Source organism: Pteropus medius, unplaced genomic scaffold, assembly GCF_902729225.1.
Source record: "Pteropus medius unplaced genomic scaffold, Ma_sr-lr_union100, whole genome shotgun sequence".
Lineage (NCBI taxonomy): Eukaryota > Metazoa > Chordata > Mammalia > Chiroptera > Pteropodidae > Pteropus > Pteropus medius.
In genome coordinates, this window is record NW_024346824.1 from 863,189 (window position 1) to 885,893 (window position 22,705).

Consider the following 22,705-nt stretch of genomic DNA (forward strand, 5'->3'; position numbering starts at 1 on the left):
AGAGCCTACGTGACCCAGCCTTCTCCAGTTCCCCCTTCCTCCCTTTCTCGCTGCTCAACAGGGTGTAGAAATCACTGTCTCACCCTCACTCTATTGATAGGGAAACTGAGGCCCAGAACAGGGCACGGACTAAACTTAACTCAGTGCCAGAGCCCAGACTGGAGCCCAGGCTCAGCCCAAGCTCTCAGTTGTCCCCAACAACAATAAACAACAGTGAAAACCTTTTAGCAGAGCTGGCGGTCTGGTCCCCTCTGGGTGGTTTGGCTCTGAGCCTTAGCCTTTGGGTCTAATGCTACCTCCTACTGGGAAGGATTTGCTCCTCCAACTTGATGGTCCACAAAGCACTTTAAGGCATGCCTGGCCTAGTGTAAGGCTTAATTAATTAATGTTTGTTTAATGAATCCCACTGAATTCTCATAACCCTGTAGGAAGATACTATGACACTATTTTATATTGAGGTTCAGAAAAGAAAAAATGACTTGCCCATGATCATTCAGCTGAGACGTGACAGGTATCCAGGTACCTGTCTAGGACCCTTGATGGGTACAGTTCCAGTTTTGAGCCTGTGCTGATATCCCAAGCAAGTTTCATCAGTCGACTGGGCAGTGTGTTCACGTGTGTGTGCGCGCAACCTGGCCGGCGGGCTGGAACTCAGCTCACATCACCCCTGTGTCTCAGGGCTCGTGCCAGGCTGCAGCTGCTGCCTCACAGGGAAGGGAACCTTTCCATTTGCCCTCCTGTATCAAGGGTTTTTTTTTTTTTTCTCTTGGCTTGGCTGGCTGGGGAGAGGAGCTGGCTGTGTTGTGACCATGGGTGGGGTCTGGCCATCTAATACACTGCACATGATAGGCATGGGGTGACTACCAGGCTGGGAGAGGGATTTGCACTATCCTAATCCGGGGGCTGCAGCCCTCCTCTCTCTTGGCCAGGGCCGTGGGAGAGGTTTGTCCCTGCTCCCGTGCCCAGTGGCCCCAGCTCAGATCCCTGGCATACACCCAGCTCCTCTGCTTGGGGCCTTCCCCTGCCCCGCACATATTCCCTACCCTCCCACAATTTGAGCAGAGTTGGGACTTAATGGGGGCAAATACTGGGCCATTGGAGCTGACGGAGAGGCAATGCTATGCAGCATTTGGGGCCGAAGGATGAGGGCAATCTCGGGGAGGTTTAGGGCCCACGGTAGCACAGAGTTGGGGGAAGACCTGATCGGGGTGTAGAGCTGGAGTGTTTGGGGCTAATCTAGGGCCACCCCTTCCTGGAAAAATTTGGCTACAAGTCAGGGAGGCAAATGTGTGGGCCCTGCCCCTCCCTTTCTGGGCTGTAAACACAACCGTAGCCCAGGAGACAGCCCAAACATCCCGGCCCCCCACGGTTATTTATACCAGGTCTCCCTTTCCTTCTTGGGCCTGGGCCTGGGCTGGCCTCTCAGTCTACTCCTAAGCTAGGTGACTTGAGTTAAGGGTCCATCCCCGTTTCAAGGTAAGAGGCCCCAGCAGCAGGCCTGCTCTGGACTGAGCACTCACTACCTCCCAATGGCCTGTCCATTGGAGCCGCTGGGTCCTACTGATTAGAAATGTGCTCATGGAGGCCAAGGCCTGGGCAAGGAGGTGGGAGCCCCTGGCTTGAGCCCTGGTTTTGCTCATCTACTGCATGACTGTGGTCCCTAGCACCCCATAACCTCAGCTTCCCCTGTGTTCAGTAGGAAGGGAAGGGTCTAGATTAATGCTTTGCAAATTGTTTTAAGCAGATCTGGTTCTTTAAATGAAACCTGACGCAGGAGGACAGTATATAAAACAGATCAAAGCAGGGCTGTCTGCGTGGAATCCAGGGTGGGAGCCTAGAATTCTGCCCACTTATCCTGTGTGTCCCCACATACCATCAACCCAGAGCCTACACATGGCCCTCCTTATTCTAGAACACATTCCAGGTAACCCTGCAGTTCCCCGGACAAATTCCTGTGCCTGCTTCTGGGGCTTACATAGGCTTCTTTCCTGATTCATCTTCCCAAGAGTCACTGTCCTGTGAGCCCTTGTAGGGCCCAGGGCAGCTGTTTGCAGCCAGTGTAGATGGAGCCTGGACGAGCAGACGGGGCAGCCACAGAATTGCACCTAAGGCCCCTCTCAGCTTAGTGTGGGACAAAAAGAGGGCACACCATGGTCTGGGGAATTCCAGCATGGGACTCCAAGGAACCCAAAGTTTTAAATTCAAACCTAGTCTTCTAGATCTTTACAAAGGTATATGTGTCAGGAAAGATAGAATGTATTTTATTTAACAGCTCGTTAGCTTGATTTAAACTTTTAATATTTAGACTTACAGTATCTGGGTCTCCATTTGTAATTTTTCCCAAGCCTGCCAGTGTTTGTGTGGGGTTGCATCGGCCCTCCCTCCACCCACCCAAGACTCCCTTTCCCAGAACTCTTGGGGTTCATAGGACAGTGGGAAAATCCTGATGCTCAAGGCCCTGGCGACCTTGTTCCTTCCCAGATACTGTCTGAATATCTACTGGGCCAGCCTGGGGGCTGTGAGGGAGTCAGAACTGGCCTTGCCTCTGGTGGGTGGATCCTAATGAGGTGGTGGTGGTGCTGGGTAGACAGAGGTAGGAACAACCTCAGCACAAAGGGGCCTTCGGTGCCCAGAGGAGCCAGGGATCCCAATCAGGGCTCAGGGAGCACCTCTCCCCATAGCAGATCGGAGATTCTGGGAGGGAAGGGGGACAGTCCAAGGATAGGCAAGAGCATAAAAGTCACCAAAGTAGAAATTTACAGGGTATGGAGGGGTGCAGTGTGGCTGATGTTTAGTATGGGTACAGCCTCATGCTCAGTTGAGGAGCTTGGGGTTTAGATTATAAACAATAAGGAGCCACTGTAGGATTATAAAGGGGGAAGGGGCACCCAGACTGCAAGGTAAGTGAAATGGGGGGGGGCGGGGTTGGAATTGGAATCTGGTGGTCGGTGTACAAGTGGCTGGAGGGAGGGGGAATGGGGTGAGTCCTTGCTGGACAGGAATGGGAATGGGAGCTAGGAAGAAAGAAGTGATCTCCATCTGTTTCCTCCTTCGCCCTTTCTTGATTCTTACCTCCTTCTTCCACCATTCATTGCCCTGGGTCTCCAGGCTGGGGAGAGGGGCCTACCACTCCAAAACCCTCTTCCCAAAGCAGTCCACTTCACAGAGGTAGTGGAGTGGGAGGCCCTAGCTGTATAAAAAGGGACCTGCTCATTCATTCATTTGCTCAACAAATTGTTACTGAGAACCTACGTTGCATCAAGCCCTGTTCCAGATGTGGGAGAGATAGTGGTGACTAAGATAAAGTCGCTGCATTCATAGAACTTCATTATGGGGGGCCGGGGCCAGGTGGTATCCACCCTCTGGCTCTCTGGTCCATGCCCCTAGATGCCTGGGAGTGAGGACTCTCCATTACCCACTCGTTTGTTCCAGCTGCCCTGGTATTAGCACCCATCTCTTGGGACACTGAGGAGGGGGTTCCAGTGCCCAGAGCCCCAATCCCATCTGTCTCCATAAGAAAAGGCCTGAAAGTCAGGACCTGGGCTCAGGCCCTAGTTCTTTTCACTCACATGTGATTTGGAGCCCTTACAAGGACTTTCCTGGCTTCAGTTTCTTTGTCAAGTGGGGCTTTGGGGAGGTCCTGAGGAAGTGAGTGGAGGGAAAACCAGTCAGATCCAGTTTTACCCACTGATGGACAGCTCCTGTGACTGTGTGTGGAGGTGGAGGGGTGCCAGGGACACAGTATCATCATCATTATCAACATAAGATAATGATAGCTGCCATCTATTGTGTTCACTGTGGGTCAGCCTCATGATCTTCTCATTTAATTTATTCCTCGCAAGCAGCTCCGTGTGGTTGTTTATCCTCCCGCCCCATTTTCCAGATGAGGAAATTGAGTCTTAGTAAGTAAGGTAAAGTGACTGCTTGAGGTCACACGCGAACCTATCCAACTCTGGGAGCCCTTAAGGATGGTGCCATGATGGTGCCGCCTGGCACTTGCCCCTCCTGGGCACTCAGCCTCGAGAGTAGTTGTAACCCAGCCTTAGTGCCCCCCCAACCTCCTTGGGGGCTGGCACCACCCGCAGCCTCGGCACTGAGTCCTGAGACACTGGCCAGGGCAGTCCCAGGGGCTGGATCAGGCCAGGACCCGACTTAGGGTCCTGGGTCCTGGGTCCTGGGGCGCTCAGCCCCCTGCACTCGGCGTCGGTGGGTGGGCGAGTCCCGGGCAGTTAGTGTGTCGCGCCCCCTTCTCCGCCCCCGTCCTCGGGGACGCGGCGGCACCTTCACACTTTCCGCTTGGCCCGCTGCTCGCCTTTCAGGCCGCCGCGTTTTCAATTGTTAATTTGGAAACGGAAAAAGAAGCCGGCGGGGCGGGGGAGGGCGCAGGGACGTAACCGGAGCCGCAGCGCCGCCCCGGCCCCTCCCGCGTGTGGTGCCGGGTGTCGCTGAAGCTCTGCCCTTCCCGGGCCCGGAGCCCCGCCCACCACCGTGCCCCGCCCCTTCCAGCGTGCTCCTCCCCGCGCCGAGGCGGCGAGGCCAGCCCCGCGGACCCCGCGGACCCCGCGGACCCCGCAAAAGGGGCACCTGCGGGGAGGAACGGGACCGAGGGCTCTGCCGTGGGAGGAGTCCCCCAGGAGTCCTCTTCCCCAGGACTCCCTCCCTCTCCAAGGAGCCCCGCCTGGTGTCAGCCTCTTCTGTGTCCCCAAGTGAACTTAAGCCTTTCTCCGACCCCTCAGCGCCCGAGTTCTTCTGGGCCAGACCCCTGCCTCCCGATTGCCGCACCAGGGATCATTGGCACCATTCGACAGACAGAGAAACTGAGTCGCAGAGAGGGACACTTCACTTGCTCAAGGTCACTCAGCCAAGCCTGACAGGGGGCAGAGTTAGAGCTCGATTCAAGCCAGTTCTTTTAGCTCCGAGGCATGTAGGGAGGGTTCCGTCTTCCTCAGAAGAGGAGGGGGCATCAGGACCAGAGATGCAATTTGTCCCCTTCCCCTGACCTCCAGCACCCTTTCTGGGGTTAATGATGAGCTATTGGAGGGTCTGCTTTGGTTTACCCTGATTCTTCCTTGCTATCATTTATATATTCAATTATAGAGGAGTTTTGAAGGTAGAATGAGGTTCCTCTAGACTTTGCATCCACACAAGGAGCACCATGCAAATAAAATGTAAAAGACCCTCCTCTGGAAACTCTAGAGGTCCCTCAGGACTGGAAGCTTCAGGAGCTGCCCAAAGCCTTACTTCCCATTTGGAAGCTGCAATCACCAGTCCCAGAGAGATCAGTGGCAAAATAGGGCCCTCTTTACTCAACCCCTTCCTCTCGCTGAGGAGTAAACTGAGACTCAGAGATAGTTTCCCAACTCTTCAGCTGAGTGGTGGCAGAGCCAGGATAGAGAGCCTGTTGAACAGGTTCCTAGCTCTGTCACACCCCTGGGCCTCCCCTTCTGCTGCCCCTAACCCTGTAAGAGGACTGTAAATTAGTTGGAACCTCAGGCTGGGCAGCTTCTTCCCTTAAAGACCGAAGAAACTGAAAGAGTCTGTGGAGATGCATCCAGCTTTCCAGCCTAAGCCCCTCCTAACCACCTTTCCATCTTGGCTGTGGAACAGGCCCAGATAAGTTATGTTTCATGGCCCAAAGTCACACAGCAAGGCTTTCCCAGCTGAAAGGGCCCATTGCTGGATTCAGTCTGGCTTGTCCTGGACTTGGGGTACCAGTGAGAAGCGAGGCTCTCAGGGCAGCTGTAACCAACTGCCCCAGGTGTGGCTTGTGAGTTTGCATGCTGCTTTGCTTATTAGTAGCAAAATCATTGAAGTGCACCTCCCCAATCATACCCCCTAAACCTTTCACTGGGTGGGATCCTCAATGTCTGAGTCTGCAAGACTCCCAGGTTGAGCTCAGTCTTGGGGCCTGCACTCTCTAGGGGGCCTGGCCCTCCCAGATGCTCCTGTTCCACCTCGTCAGCTCTCAGTGCCCTCTCGGCTCTGGGAGTGCTGAGAACCAAGTGATGGGGACTGAGCTCTTTCCCTGCTTTGGACTCTTCCCACCCTCCTCCCTGTCCCCTTTGCACAGATTCTGCTGATTCAGAGGACAGAAGTCTCCTTAGGGGTGACCCTGACCCCTGCCAGCTTAAGTAGCTGGAGGCCTGGGCAATCCTCGAACCCAGTGCCGCCCTGTCACATACAGCAGAAAGGGCAAGGTCAGGCCCAGCCTGATGCCGGAATGAAGAAATTTTTGAGGTGAGGGTGAGGGGCAGGTGCCTGGGTCCTTCTACAGAAAGAGGAAAAGAAGATGGGAACATAGGAACTGGGAAATCTCGGAGTCAGGCCCATCTCTGCCTCTGATCTATGATATGATTACAGGTAGCTCATGCCCCTCTCTGAGACTCAGTTTCTCATCTATAAATGAGAGAACTGATTGACTCTAAGGGATCTTTCAGTACCAAAATATAGTCAGTATCCGATCACCTCTCGCTACCTCCACTTCTGCCTTGTACAAGTCACCATCATCTCTTGCTTGTATTATACCATTACTTTCCCAACTCATATTGGGACAAATGCCATTGCCCCTTCCCCCACCTTCTCCCTGAAACATAGTCTGTTCTCCACTCAACAGCTTGTGTGATCTTTTGCAAACACTAGTCAGCTCATGTTACTCCCTGCTCAAAATTCCTCATGTCACTTGGAGTAAAAACCCAAATCCTCACAATAGCCAGGAGATGATCTGCTTCTCACCTCCACTGCCTCTCTGCCTTCACAGCCTCCCACCTTTCCCTTGCTCACTCGCTCCACACCTGGTTCTGGAACACACCTGCACCCTCTGGCTCAGGTCCCTTGCACTTGCTTTTCTCTCTTCTCCCAGATATCCTCATGGCTCACTTCCTCATTTCCTTCAGATCTCTGCTCAAATGTCGCCTTCTCAAAGCTGCTTTTCCTGACCACTCTCTCTAAAATAACCAACCCCCAGCTCCCATACCAATGTTCCTTATCTCCTCTTCCCACTTAATTTTTCTCCATCATCATCTGACAGTTTTGTCGCCATAAGAAATGTCCAAACCTGTAGAGAATTTTGTGAGTTGATTTGAGCTAAGCCGACTACATATGAGGGGGAGCAAGATCTCAAATGTTCTGGAGAATGGCAATTTCGTATCTTATTTTATACATTAGGATCAAAGGAGAAGACCTAAGAAAGATACATGGAATCCATTGGTGGTAGGTTAAGGAAGCAGGAGAAACCAAACACTTGGAAATCTCTAGGATTGGATAAAAGGCAAATTGGGGAAACACAAACTTCTTTTACATTGGGGTGGGGGGGACAGGATAGTTAATAATTAACGTTTACAGTAAATAGATATGGTATGCGGGCAACAAGATAACAATGAGGTCTTGTGCTCTGGTGTTGGTGGTTTTGCCTTTGAGGAAAAGAAAATTACCCTGCATTGCAAAGGTTTGTTATCCTAGATGTGTAAGAACAATAGACAGAGCTCACTTAAGGTAAAGACTGACCTTTGCTAAGGAAGCTATAGGCCTGGGGCGTGACTACCAATTATGACCCACCTGGTTAGAAATTTGTGAATGGAACATCCTGTGTGGTTACTTTTGGTCACTGAGCTTGTCAGGCCTGCCATATGGCGCAGTGGAACTCGTGAGGGTTATTGTATAGTCCCTTTTTGTTCACATTTTGAACCTTTCTTTGCTTATTACTAGATGTAAGCTCCATGAAGGCAGGGACGTTGTCTGTCTTTGTGCCTGGCCCATCGTGAGCACTCAGTAAATATTCAGAATGAATGAATGAGTGAGTGACTGAATGAATGCTCTGTGGCTCTGGGCTGGGTGGTTCCTGGAGTTACTGCCCTCCTGGGTGCCCTCCTAATCCCGTCTGTCGTGGGAGAGTTGAGGTGTGGAGTCAGATGTGGCCAGCAGGGTGGCACACACTGGGGAGATGGGTGGTGCCACTCAGAGAGAACCAGTGCTGGGGTCGTCCCCTTTCTCAGGAAACATATTCAGCACCCATTCTGAGTTGGCCACAGGGCATTCAGGGTGAAAAGGACAAGACCTCAACCAGCTTTCTGTCTGTAGGAGGAGGCAGGTACTCAAACAGAGCTTTTCATGTGCCGAGGTCAATGTCATAATGGAGGCGAGCATAGAGATGGGGACGGGAGACTAAAGACCCCAAGGTGGGGGCTGCTACCTAACTCAGCGGAGCTGGAAGAGGAGCAGCATGAGCAAAGGTGGGGAAGGAAAGTAAGTCTCTGCTTTCTGCTGTGGGGGAACAGAGCTATGACAATGGAGCACCAAGTGCCAGATTGGACACTAAGTGTGGAGAGTGAGGTGGAGGGTGGGTAAGGAAGAGCCTTCCCTGCAGCCATACTAAGGAGCTTGGTTGGGCATCAACCTGCAAGTTGGTGGATTTCACCCTTTTTAAAAAAGCAACAAATTCCTTGTTCAAATGAAATCTTATGCCAAGTTCAGTATGTAGAACTGAGTCACCCAGATTTACATGGAGCTGCTCGGGTAGAACCGGGGAACGGTTTCCATTAGCCATCTTGTTTTAAGTTCACTCTTACTTTGCTGGCCTCCCACACTCTGTTTGAGGAATCAGTGTGGCCTGGCCAACCCTGAGCAGATGGATGGCCCCTGTTCCTCCTTGTTCCCATCCTTGGCTCCCCTTGATGTGTTGCTCAGCCCACTTTCCTGGTGCACCAGGTATCCTGGCTGGCATGGAGGGAAGCGGCATGAACAAGTAGGAGGGTTGGAGCGGATCCCGGTGGGCGAGGACCAGACTATGACTCATTAAATACTTTGTCCAGAAGATACCACCTTTCATATCCTACTGGGACCAAGACCATTCACACTAGCTCAAGAAAAACTGGCATGTGGAGGTGGAGGACACCTACTGCAGGGAAAGGGAAGACTCAGAGCATCGTGGCAGGAAGCACATCTGGGCTTCATGGAGGAGAGAAGGAAGATGAGACACCAGAGCAGCAGTCTCATCTCTACTTCTCTGCACCTCTGCCAGCTTTCCTCGGTGATTCTTAGTTCCACTCCTGAGAAAGACTATCTGATTGGCTCAGCCCAACTGAGTGGGGACCTTCCTCGGGTCAGTCTGTAGCCCTAGATGAATCAGTGGCAGCCTGAAGAGGGCCATGGAGCCACGTGGTTGCACATAGAGTTGTCCCTTCCAGGGCTGCAGTGGCTATCAGGGTGATCCCCAGGGCTCCCCACATTCTTATGCGTCCTGTTCACTGCAAAGGGACCTGGCCGAGATAATGCCAGTGGCACTGAAATCCAGCCTGTGCTCAGGGATGCATGAGCTCAGAGTAAGGGATACCTGTTTCTAACAGGGCCATCAAGAAGGGTCAACTTTTTATAATTTTTCAGGCTAAAGAGAATGCCTTTTTCTAATTGGTCCTCCAAGAAGGGGCATTTCTGCCCCCATAGTTTGTTCTATGTACTGGCAGCTACCTGCAAGTTGTCCCTTCCAGGGACATCCTCAAAGAATCTGAAACTGAGCTGAGGGCCAGCCCTCTCCCTTTCATCCCATTGCAGGAAGTCACAGGGCTGAAGGACTTTAGCCCTCGCTGAGTTGTCCTCTATCTGCATGTTTTGGACAGGGAAACTGAGGCTCCATTGAGATCTTATCCCTTGCCCTGAGCCCCAGCACCAGCCTCTGGCCCAGAGAAGCAGCGGTCATGCAGCAGCCCTGTGTGGGGCCCTGGGTCACGTGCTTTTGCTCCCTTTGCCATATTTAGAATCGCTGGATCAGGGGAAACTTCTGTCCCAGCCCCTGAGGATTCTTGGAAAGAGCCTCACTCTGAGGCCTGGCTGACTGCCCCTCCCCTTTATTCTCTTGCAAGAGGAAGTAAGAGCCTGTTCTTCCCAGAGGATCCCGGGGCCCTCCAGGCCACACTGCAGCACCCTCACCCCAGCAGGAAGTGCCTCTCAGGTATAGCTGAAGTCTCTTCTGCAGTATCAGCTCTGGTTTGGGGCTTAAGAAGCCCTTTTCCACTGGAAGGTGGTGAGGGTCATGGCCTCTGCCCTCCAGGAACCTTGGCTGAATGGGGACAGACTAGCCTCATCTGTCCGCAAGACAGAATCTTGCCTTTGGGGTCCTAGTCTGGGGATGAGGAAAGAGTCACATACTCCCAAGGCCAGATATAGAAATGAGGGAGCCAGCTGGTGGCCAGGCAGGTGGCAGACACTGGCAGGACTGTCTGGGAGGAGGGACACTGGAGAGCGAGAAGGAAGGAAGGAGGCCCAGGAAGACGGGGCAAAGCCTGGATCTGCATTTACTTTGCCTGTTTGGGGGAGGTGTGTCCCCTTACCAACACAGGCTACTTCCTCCCTCAGGATCATCAATGCCTAAAAACAAAAACAAAAAACCCCAAAGCAAACAAAACCAAAAGTGTGTATATGGAGCACCTGTGATGTGCTGGATCTTTTGTCCCATTCTCATTATTGGGGATAATGGTCCTGTGTTCCCCGTAGACCCCTCTCCATGGCCTGGTCAGTTCCCTCTCCAGTCCATCGCTTCAGCTGCTTCAAACTTCCTTGATCTCTTCAGACCCCTGCCCACCCTGTTCTCCACCTCTGAGAAGTAGAGCTGGCCTCCTCTTCACAGAGGAAGTCAAACCCCTATGGGGCCCTCTGGGCTTCCTTGTTGTCCCCCACCCTCCTCTCCCACCTAGTCTCTCCCTCATCCCTCCTGTCACCATGGAAGCTGGCCAGCTTCCTTTCTGCTCAGCACCAGCTCTTCCCCTGCTCTGGATCCCAGCCTCCCTGATACCCTGGGGTCTTCATCCATCGAACAGTCCCTCTCTCTCCCACATCTTCAACTTCTCCTTCTCTCCTCTTTCCACTCTCCTCTTATCTTAAAAAAAAACCAAACAAAAATTTCCGTCCTCTGTATCCTTCTCTAGCTACTGATCTCAGCCTCTTTGCGTCAAACTTCCTAAAATAGTTATACCTACACTCACTGTCTCTACTTTCTTACTACCTCTCTCCCTTTCTCACCCCATCTGGGCCAGCTCCGGTCCTTCTCTCCATCTGAGGCTGCTCTGGCCAGGGTACCCAGTGACCAACTTGTCATCAAATCCAGGGAATATTTTTCAGGACTCATCTCGCTTGACCTCTTGGCAGTATTTGACACTGTTGTCCACTCTCTCCTTCTTGAAACACTTCCTTTGTGTGGCCTGGCCCCTCTCTCTTCTGGTTTCCTTCCCATCTCTCTGGCTGCTCCTTCCCAATCTGGATGGAGCATCTCTCCCCGCTGGGGTTCAATTGGGTCCTCTAAAATTTCGCACATGCTCTCCGGATTGTCTCAGCGGCTCTCATAACCTCATTCACCACCTCTACCCTGATGTCCTCCAGATCTGCATTTCTGGCTCAGGTCTCTCTCTTCATACCTACTGAGTGTTTGCTCATTGTCCCATAGCCCTCTCCATCTCAGCATGTCCAAAATGGAACTTATCGCTCTCCACACTTGCTTCTTCACTGGGGTCTCCCATCACAGTCCACTCATGGCACTTCATCCGTCCAATGCCCACACCAGAAATATGAGTCATTCTCCCTCCTTGTTCCCATTTCCAATTAATCACCAAGTCCTACTTCCCGAAACTTTACCCAGACCATCCACTTCTCTTTAGCGCTGCCACTAGCATCTTTGTAATTTGAATTATCGTGAAGCCTTTTACTTGCTTTTCCTCATCAGTCTCACCATCTCTAATTCACCCTTTGCACTGCCTGAACGGTGGTCCTAAAACACAAATCAGACCATGTCGTTCCCTCTCTTAAAACTCTTCAGTGGCTCCCCATTGCTTTTAGAATAACGTTCGTTATGCCCGAGGGTGCCATTCGGAGCCCCTGGATCTGGCCTTGTCTGGTTTCTTCACCAACCCTTTACTTTGGGCCCCCACGATCCAGAACTGCTGCCCACCTGTGCCGTCTGCAGGTTCCCATGTCTCTGTCGCTTGCAGATCCTGCTTTCTCTGCTTGGGGGACCCCCACCCCTGTCCGCATCACCTCCTCCAACAAGTCTTCATCGATTCCCCCCATTTTGTCTCTGCTAAAGCTGTCTTGGGGCTCCCCTCAACTCCCTGGGCACACTGTCATTACCTTGTCCATCATGTCATTGCTGTGTTATACTTGTTAATTTCTTGGGGGACCCAGATTATTCATTTCTGACTTTACACTAAACCTGGCTGAGTGTAGATAGCAATTAATGTTTCTTAAGTGAATATGGCTCAGAGTGGTTGGGCAATAACCTATTTTTTTCTGTGTGTGACAACTCCCACTCCCCCAGAACCCCATCTTTCCAGCCTCCAAGCATCTGTCTCTCTAGGAACATCCCAGAGAATCTGGAAGTGAGCTCATGGCTGACCCTCTCCCTTCTACCCCACTGCTGGAGAGTCATAAGGCTGACATCCCCCACCTCATGTTGCAGATAGGGAAACTGAGGCTCAGAGAGGTAGTACGACATGTTGGTCCAGGTGGACTTGGGTTCAGGTCCCAGCCTTATGACGTTAGACAATCCTGTATGCCTTTCTTCCTTTTAAAATTGCTTTCTTCCTAGCCTTTTTTCCTTTTAAATAATAGCTTTAAGGAGATATAATTCACACACCATAAACCGCCCCACTTTTAAAGTGTACAATTCAGTGGTTTTCGGTATATTCACAGACTTGTGCAGCCCTCATCATACACCTTTCCGAGCCTCCATTTCCTCATTGGTCAGCCTTGGGTGATTACGGGTTAGCTCTCCTGGGGTTGTCGTGAGGAGTGATATGCATATAGAGGGCTTGGCACAGTGCCTGGCCAACAGAAACCCTTGGCCAGCACGGGCAGTTATGGAGTCACAGAGCAAATCAGGGATAAAGCCAACATTGGCACAAGACCTGCTTCCCCAGGTCTGTGGCTGCTTCTGGGCAGTGATTAGAGCTAGGCTGTGGGAGATAGGTGGGGGGTGGGGCAGAGAAGGCAGTGATTACAGTTGTTTAAAAAGCCTTGAGGCAGCTAATAGCCTCTCGCATTAGCTAAGCCAGTGATTCTCAGTGGTCTCCAGAGGAGCAACATTAGTGTCACTGGGGAACTTTGTAGAAATGCAAATTCTCATGCCCCACTTCATACTTACTGAACCAGACAATCCAGGAGTGGGTCCCAGAAATCAGTATTTTAATAAGCCCTCCAGGTGATTCTGATGCCCACTATAGTTTGAGAACCATGGTTCTAAGCAAGCCATTCACCTATTCCTTGCTGCCCTCCTGAATGAGTGAAATGGTCACAGAATGGCAGGGGAGTGGGGAGGAAGGGTTGTGATAAGTCTCACAATAACCCCCAGCCAGGAAGAGCCAGCCAGGCATCGCCCACCTGTCCCAGCTCTGTCTCCTGGGCTGGGCACGGGCCCCAAACTGCAGCCAGACATGATGGGTCAAGATGCTCCAGAAAGTGGCTGCCAGTCTGGCTTCTCTACTGGGGTGTTTATAGAGCCCCAAGCCAGCCAGCTCCTGTGTACCATCTATACTTATATAGATGGAGAAACCGAGGCCCCAGCGGGGGCCAGAGGCAATCCATAGTCTTTATTTGTTGCATGAATGAAGTCACATTCTGGTTCTGGAATACACAATCAGACCCCAGCTCCGGGCTCCTTCTCACTGTCTCCTCCCTCCCTCAGCTCCAGACATCTGCTTTCTCAAGAACTGGTATCTGTGCGAGGACCCCTGGGGAAGGCCAAGGCAGCTGGGGGGTCAACCTGTGCTGGGCTTCCAGCCCCGGCTCTGTCATTTAATTCACTGTGTGATCCTGAGCAAGTGTGTCCCTCTCTAGGCCCCATTTCCTCATCTGAAATACGGGGACGATTATTCAGGTACCTGGAACACAAGATGTTCTCTATCAGACTAAGTATGTCTGTTCAGCTATATTGAGTATCTAGGGTGAGGAAACTCCCAGCCAGAGCATCAAGGGGAGGTGAAGTTCAGGGGCTTTTTAAACAGCATCTACTAAATGGAACTGGTCAGAGTTGAAGACCTGCCTTCTCTCTTCCCTTTTCAGGAAGGATGCTGGGGAGACCAACAGGTCAGGGATGGATGTGCTAAGAGCTTTGGGAGTCTTACTGGTACAGACTGGGGGCTTTGGTGACATGGTATCTCGATGTTTGTTTAATATGAATTTCTACTATTCATTTACTGTTTTTAGACAGCGCTATAAAAAAATAAATAAATAAAGCAGGGTAAGGAGAGAAAGAGTGGAGATGGGGCCATCATTTTGGAGAAGGGGTGGTTGGGGAGCTTTTCCCAGGAAATGATGTTTGAACAGAGAGCTGGATGAGCAAGGAAGCAATAAATAGGCAGAGAAAACAGTGAAGTAAGTGCAAAGCTTGGAGGTAGAAATACATTTTGGTATGTTTCAGGAATGGCAAGAACGTCAGAATGCTGGAGCCCAGTGATGGGGGGCCGGAGGGAGATCAAGTTCAAGAGGTGGGGCAGGGGGCCAGATCTCACAGGGCCTTCCTTGGTGGACTTTTGGACTTTTGCCCTCTAAATGTGATGGGAAGTCAGTAGAGAGTTTTGAGGAGAGCGATGGTTTCTGGCTATGCATTGTAGGAGGATCGCTCTGGCTGCTTTGAATAGAGTGGGTTACGGTGGGGCCAGAGTGGAGGCAGGGAGACCAGTCGGGGGTGAGAAGGTGGTGGCTTAGTCAGGATGATGAGCTGTGGTCTCTTCAGGGATATATTCTGAAGGTAGTTCCAATAGAAATTTCTAAAGGATGGGATGTAGAGGCCGAGGGAAAGGACAGTCAAGGGTAAGTAACCCTTAGATATTTGGCCCAAGTCCCTGGGTGGAAGCTGGTGCCATTACTGAGATGGGGAGAATGGAAAGGAGCAAGATTTGAGGGCAAATTGAGTTTGTTTTTGGACATATTTGGTTTGAGAGGCCAGTAGACCCCCAAGGAGAGATGTTGAGTGGGCAGTTGGACATGTGAGCTGGACTCCGGGAAGAAGCTGCCACACCATCGCACCTGCTAAATGGCAAAAGCTATTGTGATAAAGGGGTGGGGACAGGATTAAAAGTGTTTTTTCCCTCCTCTGTTTGCATTTTTAAGGAAATGCACTTTAAAATTTAGTTTAAAATTAGTTTGTTATTACCCATGTTTATTCTGAAAAATATTAGGAAATGCAGAAAAGCAAAAAACAAAACAAAAGCCAAAGCAGTCTTAACTTTGTCATCCAGCAATAAGTCTTGCTGGCTCTTGGTATGCAGTATATAAAAAAAATCTACATTTTAAAAAATTGGAATCACACTGCCCTTAAGATTTTATAATCTGCTTTTTTCACTTAACCTATGTGAAACAGACATTTATCGACATGTAACTATTGGCATGGGAAGAAAAGTGTTCAGAAAAAAACTTTCGAAACACCCAGTGGGCAGCCCGCCTAACGTGGCCCACTTACCCGAGGATCTGAGGTCAGCTGAGCAATGAGACTGAAGGATTTCTGTTTAGGATTGGAGTGAAGGCCCATCAAGATTTGGCTGCAGCCCTTCCCAGAGGATGGGGCTAGGTGAGATGACTTCAGGGAGGGCCCTTATGCCCCGGAGCCCTGTGTCAGTGGCAGTCCCCATTCTCAGTGGATGTGGCCACTGCGTTTTCTGTAGTTAATTATTGAACAGGAGGAGCTGGTGCTCTCTCCTGGTGCTTTAGGTCTTTGCTCTTGCCTGGAACTGGCCAGGGAGGCCTCCTCCTCCCTCATTCATTCAAAACCCTTTACTGACATCTGCCACTTACTTCCGTTGCCCAGGGGCATGTACTGGGATGCAGTTCTATACCTGCCCTCCAAGCAGGCCGGGTGCCCCTCTCCAAGGAGGTTTAAGCGGGCCGGGGTGGAGCCATGCCCTTTCCGTGTCTTTCTTCTTGTCAGCCCCTGCTTTACAGACGAGGAGACTGGCTCAGAGAAGGTAGGTGACTTTTCCAGGGCCACACACACAACAGGACTGGTATCTGAACCCAGGTCTCTCTGATTCCCAATCCAAGCCCCTGCCACCACAAAACATGAACACAAATAAAGCTGTATAGAAAGCTACTTGGGACACATACAGGGAGGCCAGCATTGGGAGGGGACAGTAGGGTAGGGAGCATCCTTGAGGGCTCCTCAGAGCAGGGAGTGTTGTGTGGGGAAAGGGTGAACAGAGTCTTAGCAGGCTACAGTGATGAAGTGTTTGAGACAGAATGTGGAGTCAGCAGTCCCAGGTGTGGAGACTCTGGGGACATTTGGGGAAGGCTATAGGTCAGTCCTAAGGGACGTGTTTCCAGAGAAGTCCATTCCCTCAGGCATCTCTTTCAGGGCACGTGCATGTCTAGCACACCCCCGTACCAAAGAGGAGCCTTTCCGGGAGTCCAGTTGCTGCACCTGCAACTGTACCTCTCATCCTGCCTCCCTCACATCATATTCCTGAGGCCACCAGCTTCTCTCCTCGTGCCCTTTCCCCTCTGCCCATCCACTGGGAAGTTAGGAACTCTAGCGCTAATCTCCCCTGCCCTGGACATACTGGGTGGCCTTGGGCAATGCCTTTCCCTCTCTGGGCCTCAGTTTTCACATGTGTGCAGTTGGGGTTGAGGGAGGTGGTGGAGGAGTTGGGGAAGGGGGCACCTCCCTCAGCTGCTCACCTTCCCTGACTCCCTGGCTGACCTCTGGGGCACTTCTCTCAAGACTATCTTAAAACTAAGGCAGGGACTGAGGCCACCACTCATGAGTAGCTGAGCCTGGACGTTTTGCCTGATTGTGGGAACCTGGGCCAGTGTGTTCCCACTGCTAGCCCAGACTGACCTACCACTCACAGCTGAGTGACCACTTCTCTGAGCTACAGCCTCCATCAAGGGCAGTTGAGAGGGCTGAAAGGTGTCTCTGAGCTCAGTTGCCTAGAGCTTGGGGACTTCCCCCTTTGGCATCCAGCAGAGAGGCACAACTCCAGGAAACTCTGATTCATTTATCTGCTTTCCAGATAATTCTTCTCAAATGCTTCCCTCCTCCTCTGACTCTACAGCCACCTGTTCGGTCTCCTCAGCTGTCCTGTCCATCCAGTCTAACCCTTCTCTCCATGCTTCAATTGCAGATTTTTGCTGGTGTTCAGCTGCCTGGTGCTGTCTGTGCTTTCCACTATCCAGGAGCACCAGGAACTTGCCAACGAGTGTCTCCTCATCTTGGTGAGTGCTGGAGTCCCTGTCTTAGGGAGGCTGTGTGAAGTAGCATCTCAGAAATCAGAGTGAAACTGGAGAGAGGCTTCTCATACCATGGCTCAGAAAGTGGCTTTCTGTGCTGTGTTCCTTGAGCTGGTGGCTGCCCCTCTCTGGGCTTCATCCCCTGCTTTATAGCAGGTGTCAGGGGACCGCCTGCCTCTATGCCAGGGCTTATGATGGGCCCAGAGAGACAGTGAGTAGGTCCCACTCATTCTCAGGACCCTAATTCTCAGACTGCTAATTCTGCCCTTAGTGAGATGTTTGTTGTTTCTTCCTCCCTAAACAGAAGCATCTTGGAGGGGGACAGTTGACAGTCACTCTTTATGTCACTCGGTCAGGGTTAGAGAGTCTGGAATGACTGGGAGGGGGTGGGTGGGGTGAGGAGAAAAACCTAAACAGCTCATGGGGACAGGAAGGGAGGGCAGACTTGGGCTTTCAGTCTCTTTGGAAGGGGTCACCTGCCTTCCAAAATCCTCAGGTTTATCCGGGTTCATCCAGGAGAAGTGGTCTGAGGAAATCCTAGTACCCCTAACCCAGGGACTCTGGGCTGTTTCTGGGCTGTGTGACCTGGGCCTCGGTACTAGAGAATGGGGAAAACTCAGGCCTCTGGCCCCACAGGAGTTTGTGATGATCGTGGTGTTTGGCCTGGAGTACATCATCCGTGTCTGGTCTGCTGGATGCTGCTGCCGCTACCGAGGATGGCAGGGCCGCTTCCGCTTTGCCAGAAAACCCTTCTGTGTCATCGGTAATAAGGCCTGGTTCCCACGCCTGACCCTTGACCCCAACCCTGACCCAGACTCTGGCTTCTGACACAGACTCAACGGACCAATTCCCACTACAGCCCCACGATCCCAGGAATCCCCGACCTCAGGTTCCTGACGTGGGGTGGGTTGGTTCCCTGGAGCTGGCTGTGACCTCGCCATCTCCACCCCTTCAGACTTCATCGTGTTCGTGGCCTCGGTGGCTGTCATCGCTGCGGGCACGCAGGGCAACATCTTTGCCACGTCTGCGTTGCGCAGCATGCGCTTCCTGCAGATCCTGCGCATGGTGCGCATGGACCGCCGCGGCGGCACCTGGAAGCTGCTGGGCTCGGTGGTTTACGCGCACAGCAAGGTGAGGCCGGCTGGGGGGCGTACCTGGACGGGGCCAGGTTCGACCCGAGCAGGGAGGGCAAGGCCGCAGTGGAGCCGGGGGATGGAGGCGGGGCGGAGGCAGGGCCTGGGGTGGTTGGTCCAGGTCTCTAAGGGGCAGGACAAGGTGCGGGCAGAAGCTGGGCGGGGGCGGGGCCTACGAGTCAGGACCAGGCCAGGAGGCGGGGCCTGAGGGCTAGGGCTTGAGGGTGTCACTTCGAAGCTTCTAGGTTTGGGGGTCTGCAGGCGCAGCAGCGGGGGTCAGGAGGCGTGTCTGGGAGGGTGAATGGGCGGGACTAGATATGAGGCCAAAGATCAAAGCCTGAAAGTGGGGTTTGGGGGGCGGGACAAAATGGGCTTGCGCGGAGGGAGTGGTGTGAGGGAGGGTGCGGGAGGAGGGAGGCCTGAGCGTAGTGTCTGGACCGTGGAGGGCAGGGCCGGGGGCGTGCCCTGCGGTCTTGAGAAGGCCTGACCATTTAGGGAAGACGGGGCAGGGTCTCTTTGAAGGGAGGAGCTGAGAAAGAAAGGCTGGCGGAGCCACCGCCGAGGAACTCCGAGGTATGGGGTATTTTTATCCCCTTCCAGAACACCTCCCATAGGCAATTCTGGGAGCCTGTCACCTCCCCACCTCTCCCAGCTGGGCACAGCGTTCCTTACTTCCTCACGCCCTTCCGCCTGAGTCCTCCCTGTGGTCTCACCCGTTGCTGCCCCCGCAGGAGCTGATCACCGCCTGGTACATTGGGTTCCTGGTGCTCATCTTCGCCTCCTTCCTGGTCTATCTGGCCGAGAAAGACGCCAACTCTGACTTCTCCTCCTACGCCGACTCGCTCTGGTGGGGAACGGTGCGTAAGGGTCTACACAGGGCCTCCCTTCTCCTAGGACTGCCCCCTGACCATTGTGACCTATTCAGGGTTGAGTGGGCCTGTCCAGGGTTGAGTGGGCCTGTCTCGGCTAGGGCTGGGACCCCTATGACCAGCCTGTATGGTAGACCCCCAATTTGCCCTAGTGGACCGGCTTGTGCTATCTAGACCCCCATCTCAAGCCCTCTGACCTGCATCCGTTCCCCCTGACCAGCAGGGCATGGGAGAGGGGATATGTCTATGCCTCTAACTAGTCCCTGTGACAAGTTCTTGTGACCAGCCCCTTGTGGGCAACCATGGGGGCCTCTTCCTCCATGATCAGGCTTCCATTTGCCTGTGCCCCCAACAGGCTCCTGTGGGTGGCCCCTGTGACCAGCCCTGTGAGTAACCCATTTATGTCCCCAGATTACACTGACGACCATCGGCTATGGTGACAAGACGCCTCACACGTGGCTGGGCAGGGTCCTGGCTGCTGGCTTCGCCTTACTAGGCATCTCTTTCTTTGCCTTGCCTGCTGTGAGTTCCCCTCCACCTAGGATCACCCAGCCTGGGGCAGAGGGGGCTTGGGGGCAGAGCCTGCTAAGCCCCTATCCTGCATTAGTGGTGGTGGGAACCTCAGATGAGTAGAGATTGCCTTATTTTGTTCCCTGCCCCCTCCATCACATTCCTGCAACCATGCCTATCCCCTTAGGGCATCCTGGGATCTGGCTTTGCCCTGAAGGTGCAGGAGCAGCACCGGCAGAAGCACTTTGAGAAGCGGAGGATGCCAGCGGCCAACCTCATCCAGGTACAAGATGTCCAGGAAGCCCCTGAGCCGAACTGGTGTGTCAACACAGTATGCTGACCCTTGTGTGCCAGGTGGACAGGTGTGCCAGGCTCAGACCTGGGGCCACAGGGAGGAGTTCAACTTTTCCCTAAGAACAATGCGGAACCACTGACAGCTCTGAAGTAGGAGAGTGGGTATTGTGATTAGATTTGTGTTTTGAAAAGTGGTGAATGGATTGGAGGGTGACCCAGGCATGTGAGGAAGACCACTTAAGAGACTGTGGCAACAGTGTGGGTGAGGCGGGGTGCTGGGTGACATGGATTAGGGTTGCAACAGGTGAGATGGAAAGAAATGGGCAGAGTCTGCATATTTAGGAGGTAAAAATTCGTGACATCAGGCATGAGGGAGAGGAGAAGGAGGCGGTGGGTGACTTCCAGGTTTCTGGCTTGCCCAAATAGATGGTCCATGGCCCCGCTCCATGGAATTACGGTAGCAGATTAGGGAGATGAAGAATGTGAGTTTGGCTGGAGCATGTGGAGTGTGAGGGGTTTCTGAGCCCCTGTGTGGCACTGTGGAGGCGGCAACTGGATGTACAGGTGTGCTGCTCAGAGGAGAAGGATGGGCAGGGCAGAGAAGGTGTGGAGCCGTTGCATGTCGACAGTACTGAAGCCCTAGGCACAGATGAGCTCACCCAGCGGGGAGAGGAAAGACAGAAAAGAAAAGATGGCCCAGAACCGGGCTTTAAGGAACCTCAGATTTTCGTGGCTGGGCAGCCAAAGTTGAGCCGGCCAAGGAGAGAGAGAATCAGTAGTCAGAGGGGTGGGTAAAAACCAGGAGTGTGTGGCCTCAGTTTCCCCCACTGTGTTGAGGCATTCTGACAGGACATAGGCTGGCAAGGGCTCTGATTTATGTGGCTCTGTGACTCAGCCTTGGTTTCTCCCTGGTCAGGGGTGGGTGCAAGAGACACTCCTTTGGGAAACAGTTCAGGGAATGCTGGTACAGCCCACATTGGCCTGCTCCCGAGCATGCCACCCTCTGACCACCCCCTCACCCCAGGTCTGACTCAACCCCTCCTTATCTTTCCTCCCCAGGGTGGAACCTTGCTCCCCATCCCTACTATCTCCAGCCACCAGCCCAGCATTTCGTTCAGTGTCCTCTGGGGCACAATGGCCACTGTCCCGTGGGAGCTGGCCTTTCAAGGGGCATTGTAGGGGCAGGCGGCTGGCACTGTCCATGCTGAGAGACAGCTGGTATTGTGGTGCCCATAATTAATGAGACAGCCTGGCAGCTGCTCCCCAGCCCAAGCCAGGGGCCTAGGCAAGCAGGAAGTAAAAATATTCCTGTCCTGGGAGTCAGCATTGGGCAGTTCCTTAAGGACAAGAGGCACCCAAAGAAGGGGGGGCACTTCTGCTTTGTCTTGCCTAGCAGCTTCCATGCCTCCCTGCTCTCACTGATCACCCCACTCACAGTGCCTCCCTGGTTCTTCTCCTTACCCGGAGGGAGGGAGACAGTCAGTCCTTCCTCCTCCATCCTGCTGCTGAGAAAACCCTATAAGTTTAGGGATTTTGAGGGATTGGTAGGTGATGCTCTGTCCTCCCCTCCTCAACTGCATGGGCAATGACAGGCAGCTGGGAAAGATGGGGTGGGATTATTATTAATAATAATGATTCACTCAGTCAGCATTCATTCCCTGAACATTTGCAGAACACCTACCATGTGCCAGAGGATACATTGGTGACCAAGACACAGCTTACAGCCTAGGAGGAGAGGTGTTGATCAAATACACAATGAATAGATATCTATCAGCCGTGGTAAGGAAAATAACAGGAGAGTTTAACAAGGGAACTTGGCATTAAGTGCCAACTGTGTGCCAGGCACTATGTTTGGCGTTTCATATACATTCACCCTATTCAATCCTCACACTAACCAGTTAGGTTAAGTAGTATGACATTCACTTTGCAGATGAGGTAACTGAAGCTCCGCAGCTTTACCTAATTTGCCCACATATGTAAGGGGCACAGCTAGAATTGGAAACCCACGTCTGCCTGACGACAGAACCCCAGCTCTTAACTCTTGCACTCTAAGGCCCCTGCCTCTGAGGCTGATCTGCTCATTACCTTGGGAAGGAATTTCTCTCTAGGCCACCATTTCTCTGGCTGGCCCTACTGGTGGCTATGGAATTGGAACTGGCTTCTGGCTGTGCACACCTATCTTCAGCTGGCCCAAGGCCTAGGTTGTCTCAGGGGCAGAGGGCTGGTGGGGGTTGAGAAGCCTCACTGATGCCTCGTCTTTCCCTTTCCTTTCTCACATCCCCCCAGGCCGCATGGCGCCTGTACTCTACCGACACAAGTCGGGCCTACCTGACAGCCACCTGGTACTACTACGACAGTATCCTCCCATCCTTCAGGTACGCCCTGCTGCAGGGGGGGAGGTGAGGGAAGGGAGGGCTGACAGTAATGCCCCTTGAGGACGGGTGGCTGGGACTCAGCCCTGGGGGGTGGGAAAGGGATGATGGTTCCCAAGGGAGCATCTGGGGCTGGCTCTGCAGATTCTACCTAACTCAGAGCCCAGAGTGTCCTCTCTCCTACTCTCTGTGCCCAGGGAAGGCAGTGGACATTGGACACAGGGCATGGGGTGGAGCCTGGCCCCTCTGACTCAGCGCTGTGTCATAGAGTGTGCATGCTCACCCAGAGTTGATGCCACTCAGGGCAGCAACGCGGCCAGTTCAT

The 22,705-nt window shown here is 52.9% G+C and overlaps 1 protein-coding gene across 2 annotated transcripts in view; it reads left to right on the forward strand.

Annotated features, from left to right (window-relative positions):
- Nucleotides 1-22,705, forward strand: part of KCNQ4 (potassium voltage-gated channel subfamily Q member 4) — a 53,356-nt gene that overhangs the window by 12,724 nt on the left and 17,927 nt on the right. For both annotated transcript variants that reach the window (XM_039876687.1, XM_039876688.1), the window contains exons 2-8: nucleotides 17,097-17,187; nucleotides 17,839-17,965; nucleotides 18,158-18,333; nucleotides 19,067-19,192; nucleotides 19,616-19,726; nucleotides 19,902-19,997; nucleotides 22,295-22,383. In XM_039876687.1, coding sequence (XP_039732621.1) covers nucleotides 17,097-17,187; nucleotides 17,839-17,965; nucleotides 18,158-18,333; nucleotides 19,067-19,192; nucleotides 19,616-19,726; nucleotides 19,902-19,997; nucleotides 22,295-22,383 — 816 coding nt within the window. The remainder of the gene's footprint in view (nucleotides 1-17,096; nucleotides 17,188-17,838; nucleotides 17,966-18,157; nucleotides 18,334-19,066; nucleotides 19,193-19,615; nucleotides 19,727-19,901; nucleotides 19,998-22,294; nucleotides 22,384-22,705) is intronic.